This window comes from Nannospalax galili, unplaced genomic scaffold (assembly GCF_000622305.1).
Source record: "Nannospalax galili isolate Female #2095 unplaced genomic scaffold, S.galili_v1.0 scaffold1657, whole genome shotgun sequence".
Taxonomy (NCBI): Eukaryota; Metazoa; Chordata; class Mammalia; order Rodentia; family Spalacidae; genus Nannospalax; species Nannospalax galili.
In genome coordinates this window covers 366,941-380,490 of record NW_008339532.1, presented here as the reverse complement: position 1 = coordinate 380,490, position 13,550 = coordinate 366,941, and the positions used below count along the sequence as shown (strand labels likewise).

The 13,550-nt window shown below is 39.0% G+C and overlaps 1 protein-coding gene across 2 annotated transcripts in view; it reads right to left on the bottom strand.

The window, feature by feature from the left end:
• Rlf (rearranged L-myc fusion) overlaps positions 1 to 13,550 on the bottom strand; it is a 90,604-nt gene that overhangs the window by 21,194 nt on the left and 55,860 nt on the right. The window contains exons 1-2 of one of the 2 annotated variants that reach the window (XM_029564107.1): positions 9,245 to 9,266; positions 8,512 to 8,714 (exon numbers count right to left, since the gene is read on the bottom strand). In XM_029564107.1, the coding sequence (XP_029419967.1) occupies positions 8,512 to 8,714; positions 9,245 to 9,251 (210 nt within the window). In that variant the 5' untranslated portion in view covers positions 9,252 to 9,266. Of the gene's footprint in view, positions 1 to 8,511; positions 8,715 to 9,244; positions 9,267 to 13,550 lie in introns of those variants that run through there. The other variant, XM_008834273.3, reaches the window with a different exon arrangement.

The window sequence follows — 13,550 nt, the reverse complement described above, 5'->3', positions numbered from 1 at the left end:
CAAGAGTCAAGAGTAACCATCCCCTGCAAAGGGGCTACTTAGAGTGATAACCCACACTGCTTTTTTGAGCAGCTATTATGTATCTGTTTGGCACTATTGCAGCGTGTGGCTACTCATTTCTTGAAAAATATTTTATTTATTATTTTTATTTTATGTGTATGAGTGTATTGTCTGCATATATGTGAGTGTGCCCATGTCTGAAATGCCGCAGAGGTCAGAAGAGGGCTTTGGATTCCCCTGGAAGTGGAGTTAAGGACGGTTTGTAGCTGCCATGTAGGTACTGGAAATCGAACCTGGGTCCTCTGCAAGAGCAGTCAGTGCTCTTAACCACTGAGCCTTCTCTCAGGCCCCTGGCTACTCATCTTTTGAGGCTACTATGGATCTAGGGAAAAGAGGATAGGAAATACGTAAGTTAAATACCACCAAGCTTCTTACCATTCTTAAACTTATTTGATGGAAAGGTTCACTTGTTTCATTTCCTTCCTTCTTCTCTCCCTCCCACATGTGTGAAAACTATCCCTGAATATTATGTTTCCAATGTTCTGAATGAGCTAATCTTTTGTTTATTTTTTTTTATTTATTGTATCTATATATGTATGTAGGTGCAAGTGCCTATCGAAGCACTTGAGTGGAGGTTACAAGGCAACTCTTGGGAATTGGTTCTCTCCTGCCAACTTGTTAAGATCCAGGACAGAACACCTTGTGAGGCCTGCATTAAGTGCCTCTATCTGCTGAGCTACTTTGCCAGCCCTCTGGAAAACAAAAATCGTATTCTCTGGCTCCAAATGTTGATAATCTAGAACTCTTAATTTCCGTATCAGACTTTTGCCCTGAGTCTCACATGGCCATCAAGCCCAAGGGATCCCCCTTTTCTAACCCGACAATGCTGGAATTACAAGCCCCCCCCCTCCTTTTTGAGGCAGGGTCTCTCTGTAGTCCCAGCTTACCTGGAACTCGCTATGTAGACCAGGCTGGCCTTGAACTCAGAGATCCGCCTGTCTCTGACTCCTGAATGCTGGGATTAAAGGCATGTGCCACCATGCCAAGTTTCTACAAGCTTTATTTATTTATTTTCATGTGGGTTCTGGGTATCAAAAGGTAGCAGGTACTTCACCAACTGAATTTTTTGTTGTTGTTGGGTTTATTCTGTAGCCAAGGCTAGCCTGGAATTCATTATATAGCCCAAGTTGATTGAACTCCTAGCAATTCTAATATTGGCTAGAATCTTGAAAATTAAGTGCCCAAGTAACTGCAATGATTCCTCCAGCGTAATCATAAAATAACAAAGAATAACATAACCTGTAAGAGAGAGACTAGAAGTGAAACTGAGACACACATTAAGTCCCAGGAAGATGTTTCTTCAGAACTGTTCAGGGCTTGGGGCTACAGCCCAGTGGGAGAAGCTTACCTAAGCATGCTTGAGGCCCTGGGTTAAAGCTAAAAGCTACAGAAGAATGCTGCTTTAGGAGTTAAAATATTTAAAGAGGCAAATCTTCAATTTCTTTACAGCATCTACCATTAGCGTATTTCTTAGGTATACATCTCAATTTCTCCTATGAGCATATGGAAAAAGTAGTAGTTAAGATCATTTTAAATTAGGCTGGAGATGACTCAGCTATTAAGAGCACTGACTGCTCTTGCAGAGGATCTGGGTTCAGTTCCCAGTACCCATATGGCAGCTAACAACTGTCCATAACTCCAGTTCCAGGTGATCTGATGCCCTCTTCTGACCTCCATGGGCACTGTCCCACATGGGTGCACTTACATACATGCAGACAATATACTCATACACACAAAATAAAAAATAAAACAGAATAAGAAATAAAAAAAGATAATTTTAAATTTATAATTTTGTAATTAGTCATTTTAATTGAGATTTGTATTTAAGCTAAAGTTACGCCTGGAATTTCTATGCTCTTGTTTACTTTTTCTTCTACTCTGAAACTGAATTCCCCCAGGTCCTGTTTAAATGTATTTGCTATGTTTATCATTTATACTTAGCAACTGTTAATTCCCAGCAGAGTTAAACTGGTGAGTAAATTAGATCCTGTTTGTACTTTTCTTTCTCCATCAAGAGAAGAAATAAGTGTCTATTACTGTGCCTAACAACACCATTAGAGTAAAAATGAACACCGAAGCAGACTATTTTGTACTTTTTTCAAGATCTCTACTGATAGAATTCTTGTCACTTTAAAGTAATATAAATATTCATGGTTAAAACATTTTCTTTTTATGTGTGGATAACTTGATCTTTGCAAAAATTTATCCTTTTGATAATGAAAAAAATATAAACCATCCACTTGGCTTTTGTAACTTTCATTACAATCCATTCATATATCAAATTGGTACCAGGTCTCTGAGACGGCTCACCCAGTATAGGTACTTGCTGCCAAACCTGATGACTCGTTCAATTCTCAGGACCTACATGGTAGAAGGCAAGAACCAACTCCAGCAAGTTGTCCAGAGTTTCACACCTACCCATGGCACACACTAAGTAATAAATAACCAATCTTTTGCATCCTTCCTTTCCAACTTGGGCCTGACAGAATGGCTCCGGAAAAGAAGGGTGTCAAGAAGAATGGCCCTTCTGCCATCTATGAGGTGGTGACCCGGAAATACACTATCAATATCCACAAGTCCATCCATGAAGTAGGCTTCAGGAAACATGCCCCTGGGGCACTCAAAGAAATCCAGAAATTCACCATGAAGGAGATGGAACTCTAGATGTGTGCACTGATACTGGGCTCAACAAATCTGTCTGGGCCAAAGGTATGAGAAATGTTCCAAATCCTATCAATGTTCGTTTGCCTAGGAAACGAATGAGGATGAGGATTCATCAAACAAGCTATAAACTTTGGTAACCACATTCAAAATCTACAGTCAATGTGGATGAGAACTAAAAGCCCAGAGTCAAATAAAGCTATAAATTTTTTTTAAAAGTAAGCATTTTAAAAGATTAGTAGTAGTAACAACTCATTCAATTCCATGGGAATTAATTATTTCAACCTAAATGCCAGGATTCCATGATTTTCTGCTTTCTAGAGCTACCAGTTCCTAACTGGTCTAACTCTTCTTGCACTGGGCTTTCAATTAATCTTAACTGTATGCATTTGGCAAAATGGTTCCCAGCAGAGGTTTCTCATTACACACACCCACTACTGGGATATCCACGGGTGCCATATAAAGAATGTTTATTCCCAGCTGTTGCTTGGTTAACTTAATTCTTCTCCTGAACTCAGTAAAGATGTAAAAGTGTATTAGAACATATACTTTCTGAAAACCTCAATTAATGAATATCTAGCAATTCATTAGTACCTTTCCAAACTAAATATTCTTTTAAATTCTGTTGTCCATTACAAAAGAAACACCACTAGCTAAGACATCAGTGCCTCTTTTAAAATAATTTTGTAAGGGGTTGGGGGTTTAGCTCAGTGGTAGAGCGCTTGCCTAGCAAGCGCAAGGCCCTGGGTTCAGTCCTCAGCTCTGGGGAATAAAATTTTTTTTGTGGGGCTGGAGAGATGGCTTAGTGGTGATGTACTGGCTGTTCCTGCAGAGGACCTGGGTTTCGTTCTCAGCAACTAAATGGGGAGGGGGAGAGAGGAGGACATCCGGGATTTGCTGGATAGCATATCCTAGTCCCCAAGCTCAGATTTCATGAAAGACCCTGTCTCAAAACACATAAAATTAATAATGGTGTGCTAAAGATTTTTGCCCTGATAAATTTATTTTTTATTTTTAATTTTGCTGGCCTGGAACTCAAGAGATCTGTCTGCCTCCTGAGTGCTCAGTTTAAAGGCATGTGCCACTACAACTAGCTAAATTCTTACATAGAATATATTCTATGCTTTGATATTTATAGCTTTTTAAAATTTTACTTATCTTTATTTTGTATATGAAGTATTTTGTCTGCATATATTTAAGTGCATTTGTTTGTGCAATGCCCTTTGAAGCCAGAAGAGGGCATCAGATACCCTGTAACTGGAGTCACAGACAATTGTTAGCTACCATGTGGGTATTGGAAACTGAACCTGGGTCCTTTGCAAGAGCAGCCAGTGCTCTTAACCACTGAGCCATCTCTCCAACCTCTGATGTTTTCGGCTTTAAGATTTAAAATAAAACATTAAAAACAAACACCAAAATGAAGACAAGTAACTTTTGAATAAGTTTCTTAATATTTCATTGAAGTATCTTGAACATCAATCTTTTTTCTCTGGGAAGAGAAGGAAAGAATAAATGGCAGTAATGAAGAATTAGATCCTGGAATATTTTTTATATATATTGTGTCAAAATCTTAAGAACCTAGAATATTTTCTGATAATGGTGAAGAATCAGTGCAAAATAACTTGTATTTCTGCAATAAAAAGAACAATTGTAGTCTTCTTAGGTAGGTAACAATGGGCTGGATTGTGGGTCAGTTGGTAGAGCGCCTGTCCAGCCCTCACAAAGGCCTGTGTTCTATCACTAGAACTGCATAAACTGGTGCCACCACGCTCGACTGTCCTGATAAATTTGACAAATTAATCCAAATTATAAGAAACATTTAAACTACATTTACATGCATATTTGTCTAGCACTATGGAAGCTCTTGGTTCAAACCTCAATAATGAAGGGAGGCAGAGAAGACACTGCTCATCTCTGTCTACCTAGTGGAAATAAATGGCAGAGTAGAAAGACAGCCAAGGAGTGAGGTGAACTGCCTTTTAGCCTGACTTTGAACTCCATAATTAACTTAATGAATGTAGGGCTTTGGGAATATTATCACATTGGCTTCCATTTCATCACTGGTAGAACATGAGGACTGACTGCAATCATGGAGACTGCCTCTTAACGATCATAACAGACTCAAACACAGGACTATTGTAGGACAAGGGTTAGCAAACCTTTGTTTTTTGTTTTGCAAAGGGGCAGACAGAAATTATTCTCGGCCTTTACAAAATAGTTTCTACTACAATTACCCTGCCATTGTAGCAAAAGAGCAGTCAAAGACTGTAAATAGGTAGGAGTGACTGTGTGCCAATAAGAGTTTCTTTCAAAACCAAATACAGGTGGGTGTGGTGATGCATCCTATAGTAATCCCAGTACTTGGGTAGCTAAAAAGAAGAGAGTTAAGACTTTGAAGCAAACCTAGAATACCCAGTGCTATTGTTACTAAAGGTTAGCCTGAGATACATAGTGAGATAGACGAAGAACAAGTAAAACACAGACAGGTACAGTCACACGCCACATAATATTTCATCAACCAGACTACCAAACAGCCTGCTCATGTAGTACATTAAGGCCATCTAGATACATAACTGCACTACAATGTTGTCACAAAGATGAAATTGCCTAATGACATATCTCCATCATTAAGCAACACATGACTGACTGTAGCTGGGAGATTTTGACCTACAGACCATGGTCTGCCAATCCATGTTGCATAGTAGGCGAATCCCATTTCCTGTAACACTTCCCTTGCAAGCCCAACACACTGTTGAAAGAAACTAATTCAAAATAACTTCAGGAAAACTCCTGTTTACTTGGCTGTGTATGTTTGATTGACTTAGTAGTACTGGGCAAGTGCTAGAGTACTGAGCTATAAATGTAGCTTCTTAACTTGTTATTATTAATAAACTTGGAAAGATCATATATAAAACAAAGCTGAAGGCTATGTGCACAGTTCTTGAACACATACTTAAGTTCAATGCTAACACACACACACACACCCCTCACAACCCTGACTGACTTCTCATGCCTTTCCTGCACTCCGCCCCCTTTCTTTGGCATTTTAGTTAACAGTAGCAAAGTACCACCATTCTCCTAGTCTCAAAGCCGTATGAGCTCCTTTGGGAATGTGCGTGCATGCATGCATGTGGAGGCCAAAGGAAAACCCTTGGTATCATTCATGAAGCACCCGCCCCCTTTGAGGCAGGCAGGTTCTAGTACTGGTCTGGAGCTTGCCAAGTAGGCTAGCCTGGCTGGCCAATGAGCCCCAGAGATCCTCTTGTTTGCATTTCCCCACTGCTTCCCTAAACATATATTAACCATGCCCAGCAATTTCTTTAAAATGCAAGTTTCATTCCCAGTACCCATGTAAGGCAGCTCACAACTGTCTGTAACTCCAGTTCCAGGGCATCTTATACCCTTTTCTGGCTTCCGAGGGCACCTGCATGCATGTGAGAATGCACATACAGAGAGATGTATAAATAAAAATGTGAGTTCTGGGGATAGAACTCAGGTTCTCAGCACTTCACCAAATGAGCTATTTCCCCAGTTCCTCCATCTTTTTTTTCCTTCTTTAAATTTATTTATTTATTTTTGGGTCTCTCTCTCTCTCTTTTTTTAGTCTTTTCGCCTCCAGAGTGGCGGGACTAAAGGTATGCGCAAGCACACTTGGCCTCATTTTATTTTATATTTTTTAAAAAATTAATGCTAGCGGGCTGGAAAGATGGCTCAGCAGTTAAGAACACTGGCTATTCTTGTAAAAGACCAGGTTCGAATCCCAGCACCCACATGGCAGCTAACAACTGTCCGTAACTCCGGTTCCAGGGGATCTGACAGCCTCTTCTGTCCTCCTCAGGCATTACATGCCATGGATGCACGTACCTACATGCGACAATACACACATACACATAAAAATAGTAAATAAAATAATTAAAAAAAAATTCATGCTGGAGATGATGGCTCAGCAGTTAAGAGAGCTGGCTGCTCTTGCACAGGACCCAGGTTCAGTTCCCTGTACCCACATGGTAGCTAACAACCGTCTGCAACTCTAGTTCCAGGGGATATGACAGCATCTTCTGACCTTGGGCAATGCATGACATGGGTGCACTTATACACATGTAGGCAATACACTCATACACAAAAAAAAATAAAAATATTTTTTAAAAAGAAATATATATAGCACTGGGCGTGGTGGCGCACGCCTTTAATCCCAGCACTCGGGAGGCAGAGGCAGGCAGATCTCTGTGAGTTCAAGGCCAGCCTGGTCTACATACATAGTGAGTTCCAGGACAGGGGGGCTACAGGGAGACACTGTCTCAAAAAGACGAAAAGAAAAAAAAAAAAGAAAGGGAAATATATATAGTAAACTTATTTAAAGTAAAATTAGTTGCCAGGTTTTTCCTCAACTTATCTGCAAGTAAATAAATAGAATAGGCAGACATTTAGGGTAATTAATCAAATTAAGGTCAAGAACAGCAGAGCTCAGGGGAGTATGCCATAAAATGGTAATACCTGACTATGGAAAAGCAGACTGAGGAAAGACATGAGAACATGGCAATGATGAGGCAGAACAAAAAGATCGTTGATACAATGTATCAGTGGGTCTAGGCTGAGGCTGTAAAATCTATACAGCACAGCAAATGAGGCAGAGGGAGCCGCAGGACAGGGCAGAATGATCATAAAATTCAGGAGCTACAATAGCAGAGAACCAGATCACTGAGAAGCCTGATTTACTAAGACTTCCGGGGTAGAAAGATGGCTCAGAGGTAGAGATAGCTGCCGTACAAGCCTGACAACTCAGGTTCCCCAGAACCCATGCAAAGGTAGGAGAGAACCAACTTTAGAAAGTTGTCCTCTCCACATGCACGCCACAAACATACAACACACACACACACACACACACACACACACACACACACTTAAAGTAAGCTCAGTGTAAAACTGAGAATCCATGAGTCAAATCTGAAATGGAGGCTGAGAAAATTAAAAGCAGTTGATGAAATAAAGCCTAAGCATTTCTATTTTTTCTGCATAATTTATTTAAACTTTGGTGTCTCTAAATTTTCTAAGAAAATCCATGTTTCTTTAAAAATGATGTGATTGGGCCGGGTGTGGGGGTACACGCCTTTAATCCCAGCACTTGGGAGGCAGAGGCAGGCGGATCTCTGTGAGTTCAAGGCCAGCCTGGTCTACATAGTGAGTTCCAGGACAGCTGGGGCTGCAGGGAGACCCTGTCTCAAAAAGATTAAAAAAAAGTGATTGATAAAATAATTTTTAAAAACTCGACCATTTTATAATATGCTATTATGCTCCATGGTACATAGTTTGGCCACTTAATTATTGTTGAAATGTATTCATGGAGTCTAGAGCCTAAACTCTTCTGCTTACAGAGCTAAACATATAAAGCAAAATGTTAAATAAGGTAAAATTAAGTTACATTCTCTTTAGATTATTCCTTGACACCACTATTGACTTTTCCATTTTCCAAATCCAGTAAAATTAATAATATAAGAAATTAATACTATAAGAAAAAGCAACTTTCACATTTGAAGATTTCACAGGAGACTGTCATTCAAACAAGTAAACATCGTTTGCATATTCTTAATTACCTGCTTTAGAAACCCACCTACAAAATATAATTAACTTTTCAATTTGATGAACAGGTAAAATACAACTAAAGCAGCATTAACCCCAATAACCTAAAAAATGAATCTTGGCTTTCAATCTGATGTAGGAAACAAACCATGCAACATCTAAACACATATTACATTTGCAGCAAGTATGAATAAAGCTATTTAATGCACTTACCTCCTTAATAGCATCCTCACTAGGGAGCATGGAACATAAACATGTAATATAGGCTTGCTGAAAAGATGACACCTGTGAAATTTCTTTAGATTCTGCACACAGTTTTGATAAAGCAGTAGCTTGGGGGATGCAGTTTGATCTCAACAAATGTTTTATTCGCATTTGTAGAAAGGAAGGTCCTTCTTGTGCAATCAATTTATTAACTAGAAAAAAGGAAAAATAAAAAGTGTGATAATACACCACTCACAAGAGTCAGGATGACACTTTGATAGATTTCTTTGCTGATGCCTGTTTGCTTTCTTCTCTTTTGAGACGAAGTCTGATGGAGCCCAGGCTGGCCTCAAACTTACTATATAGCTGAAGATTGCCCGTGAATTTCTGTTTTTCCTGCCTTCACCTCCCAAGTACTAAAGTTACAGGTATGCACCAACCACTATGGTTAACTTGCTTTTAGTTACTAATACTTGAGCTGATATAACTGGGTGTTTATTCTAATCTCAATACTCATCTAAGAGTGGCAAGAAAACAAAAGTAATGATTTCCATGATACAAAGGACATTTTATCAAAACTAATTTAACCATCTCCTCCCTTACTTTCTGATGATTCCAGAAAACAATGGTGAACTCTAAGCATAAACAAATGCAAGAAAACCAAGCAAGGATGCTACAGAATATTCACTATCAACTGGACACCTATGATGTAGCAAATTTTAAACTAAATGCTTTTATGTACCTCTCATTATTCTTCACACCACCACCAAGGCAAGTATTAGCCACAGCTTAAGGTTAGAAAAATTAATATTCAGAGAAATTAGGTAACTTGCCAAGGATTCCAAAGCCAGTGGTGCTGTTTCCTCTAAACCAGGCATTTCTCAAAGTGTGTTCCACGGACCAAAAGACCTGAGAGATAGCCCTAGAAGAAAAAAGGATTCCTTGGTCAAATCTTTGAACAGTCCTGCAATAAATATAACTGTTCATGTATATTGAACCCAGTGTTTCCCAGACTGATTTGACCAGAGAACCCTTTTACACATTATTATTAGTACCTTGTAAAACGTGTATTTCTGGTTTAGTACACACTTTGGAAAATGCTGCTCTGAGTACTGTGGAATAAGAAGCACCCGAGTGCTGGGAGTGCAGTGCTCTGAGAAGTAGTCCTCAGTCTTTGAAAAGCTACTCACACAGCATGATCTGAAGAACAGTCAAGCCAAGCTAGTAAAAACAGGCTGCTGCAGGTGGTTGACTGAAACCACCATTTCTCAGATTTGAAAATGCTTTCAGAGTCACTGTGAGAGTACTTTATTTAAATGCAGATTCTATGCATTAGGTCTGAGAAGGGACTTTAATTTTGTTTCATTTTTTCTCAGACAGAGTCTTATTATATAGTCATGGCTGCCTCAAAAAAGCTAAGTAGGCCAGGTTAGTGTGTGCCTCCCAAGTGCTAGGGTTAAGGGTATGCACTACCACGTTCAGTGACTTAAAAATTTTGTTTTCCTTTCCTTTTTTTTCGGTCTTTTTGAGACAGGGTCTCCCTGTAGCTTCAGCTGGCCTAGAACTATGTAGACCAGGCTGGTCTTGAACTCACAGAGATCAGCCTGCCTCTGCTTCCCTCTTGCTGGGATTAAAGGCGTGTGTCACCCCACCCAGCCAATTTTTTTTTTTTCCTAACAAAAAACAATGTTATATACCACCCCTGTGTTTGTATGGGAGAGTCCTTTGTAATGAGCATCAGGTTGCTTTGTGTGTGTGTGTGTGTGTGTGTGTGTGTGTGTGTGTCTTTTTAAGACAGGGTCTTGTTGCAGACCCAGTTGGCCTGGAACTTACTATGTAGACCAGGCTGGCCTCAATCCCTGCCTCTGCCTAGCGAGCATCAGTTTTTAAATCATCTTTTAAAAATAAATAATTCACTGTCTATATATGTATGCGTATATGTGCCTATGAGTATATACACACAGCATTAAATTCTATCCCAAAGCAGGAGTCGTAGTGCTTGTCTGTAACCCTAGTACCTGTGAGCCGAAGGAAGAGTTGGATTTCCAGGCTAACCTGCACTACAGGAAAAGATTCTTGCTATAAAAAAAAAAAAGAGGGGGGTGCTTCTCTCTTTTATTTTGCTATCAGTGCCCCCAAATTTCCCTCCCCAAAAAATAAATTACTTGCAATTTTTTAATCTACCCTTCCAGAAATGATCTATGAAAACACAAGCTGTTTCTTGATCCACTTGGTGTACTATGTATAGTACTGTAGTCAGTACTTCAGAGCTCCCTTATTATTTCTAACAAATACTTGTACCCCAGTGTATGAATGTACTACAATTCAACAATTCCTTACTGATGCATTTACAATTAGTTTCCAATCTTTAGCAATCATCAACAATGCTTCAGTTAACAACCCTCTGTGTGGATCAGTTAACAAATGAGTATACCAAAAGTACCAATTCCAAGACGTGGAGGTTAAAGGCTTTGTTCATTTGGAATACTGACCCATACTGCCAAATTGCTCTCTAGAAGCTGAACCAATCTGCACTCCCACTAACAACATGTAAGTGCCCATTTCCTATGGTACTTCAGAAAATTCTGGGACTGAGTTCCAACTCTGGAGACTAATTTAGTGGGTACAGCTTGAACCTTGGTATATGCTTTGTTTGGGTTTTAAATTCTGTAGACATTCTATAATATATAAAGGCCAAAAGGCATGAAAGAAAAACAGATTACATTTACTTTAGACTTTTCCATGTTAAGTCTCACAGTCACAAAATAAACTCCCACTCCCCACCTCCCACCCCACAACAGTTTCTCATTCTTGTTTTCAATTATAAGAAGTCAAGTCACTCCTTTCAGGGTAAGCTACTGAGCTGCTGTGTCCTTGCATTCTTCTTAAACTCTTCTCTACCTAATTCCTGTATAAAATTCCCTCATATTTGACTCTTTCATCCTATTCTGTCTAACATCAGACTCTGCTCTGTCTGCCCAATGAGGCTGAAAGCAATTTTACAAATCCCAAAGAGACAAGACAACTTGAAAACAGGCATGTTATCTTTAAAACCCCACCTCCTGTTAAGCCTGCACAGAACTTTACATCTTTGACCACACTTAAGATTTCTCTGAGGACTGCAATGTAAAAAGGGTTAGATTTCAGAATCACTGACCTGAGGCTTTAGCCTGACTCTGACACATATTCACTGACCTCTCTGAAGCTCAAATTTTTCATCTGCAAAAATGTTAGCAAAATTCATTCACCTTACAGGATCACAGAATCATGTGAAATTATAATGCAAATAAAAGACAGTACAAAGGCAAGCACAGAACAAATGTCTAACACTACTGGCTATTATCTCCAATATCTCTTTTATTACATGGTCATCAATCTGTGATCAAATACAATGTCCTGTTAACTTCTAAGCACAATGTACTTAGTAACTAATTGAAAGGACATCAATCCCCAATGAGATACTTTAATATCTTACTTATGTGTAAATTCTGCCTCCACAATTTTAACTACAGGGTCTTGGACATGTGTGATTTTTTTATCTGCTTCACAGATTAGATATAAAAGCACTAATATAATAACACATAGCAGGTACTCTGAGTATCATAATTGTTTTTTCTAGAGGGGGAACCTATTTTACTCAATATATTACATAATTGACTTTGCTATATCATTGTTTTTCTTTTTGTGATGTTGGGTTTGAACCCTGGGCCCCAAATTTCCTGGCCAAACAGCTCTACCACTGAGCTTTATCTCCAGACCCTTGCTCTACCAAGTTTTAACATAGCACAGTCTTGCATTTTAAAATTTATTTCAGGGGCTGGGGAGATGCTTGCTCTATAAGCCTGAGAGCCTGAGTTTGAGCCCTAGTACCCATGTAAAAAGCCCAGCACGACTGCTATAACCCCAGAACTGAGAGTTGGGAGAGAGGTAGATCCTGGTACCATGGCCAGCCAGTCTTGCTGAGCTTTGAAGAGCTTCTGGTTCAGTGAGTGACCCTGTCTTAAGGCAATAAGGTAGACAGCAATACAGGAAGATATGCAGTGTCTTGCTCTTGCCTCTACACAAGAGTACACAAGTACACACACTCACATGCTCACGTGCATGCCATTTTAAGCTTTTGAATGCAAGCTTTTAAGCTCACTAGCTTCTCTGACTCGGGTGTGCTTTCCCTTTCTTAATGAATTGTCTATTTCTTAAAAAAATATGTAACTGTTAAATTTATTTGTCAAAAGGAAATCCTAGGAGCCAGAAAGTAGCTCAGCTGCAGAGTATTTATCTTGAATGTCTAAGACCCTTGATTCATGCCTAGCACTGCAAAAATTGTGTGTGTGTGTGTGTGAATCTCTGTTTCAATATTTAATAAAGATGCTCTCTGACCTCCACCTACACCATGGCATACACATACTTACACAAATAAATGTAAAAACTTTTTTAGAAAAATAAAGTGTGGCTGGGAGAGTGGCTTACTGGTAGAACACTTGCCTAATATAAGCAACATCTAGATTTGATCCCCAGCATTGCAAGGGGGCAGAAAATAAAAAATTATAAACATCATGATACTTTATTTTGTATATATTTTATCTTAATCTAAAAAAAATCACATTTAAGGCTTAATTAAAAAGGAACTGTTATTCAGGCATGAAACTGCATGCTTATAATCCGAGCACTTGGAAGGTTGATCAAGAATTTAAGGCATTCCTCGACAAAACAGAGTTCAAAGTCAAACTGAGCTAGAGAAAGCCTGCTCCGAAAAGAAAGAAAAAAGGTAGGCAGGAGGGTATTCTTCTAGGATGCCTTCTAGAACAGAATGTCAATTGGCATTTATATGTTTCAGATTATAAACTATTTTATATATATAAAAATTTATTATTGTGTTATGTTCATGATATATGTATGGACCAGAGCATACATGTGGACATCAGAGGACAACTTCGTCAAGTTCATTTCTCCTTCTACCTTTAAATGGGTTTCAGAATTTGCACTCAGGTCATTAGGCTTACATAGCAAAAAAAAAAAAAAAAATGCTTATAGTCCTTTTGAATTAAAAC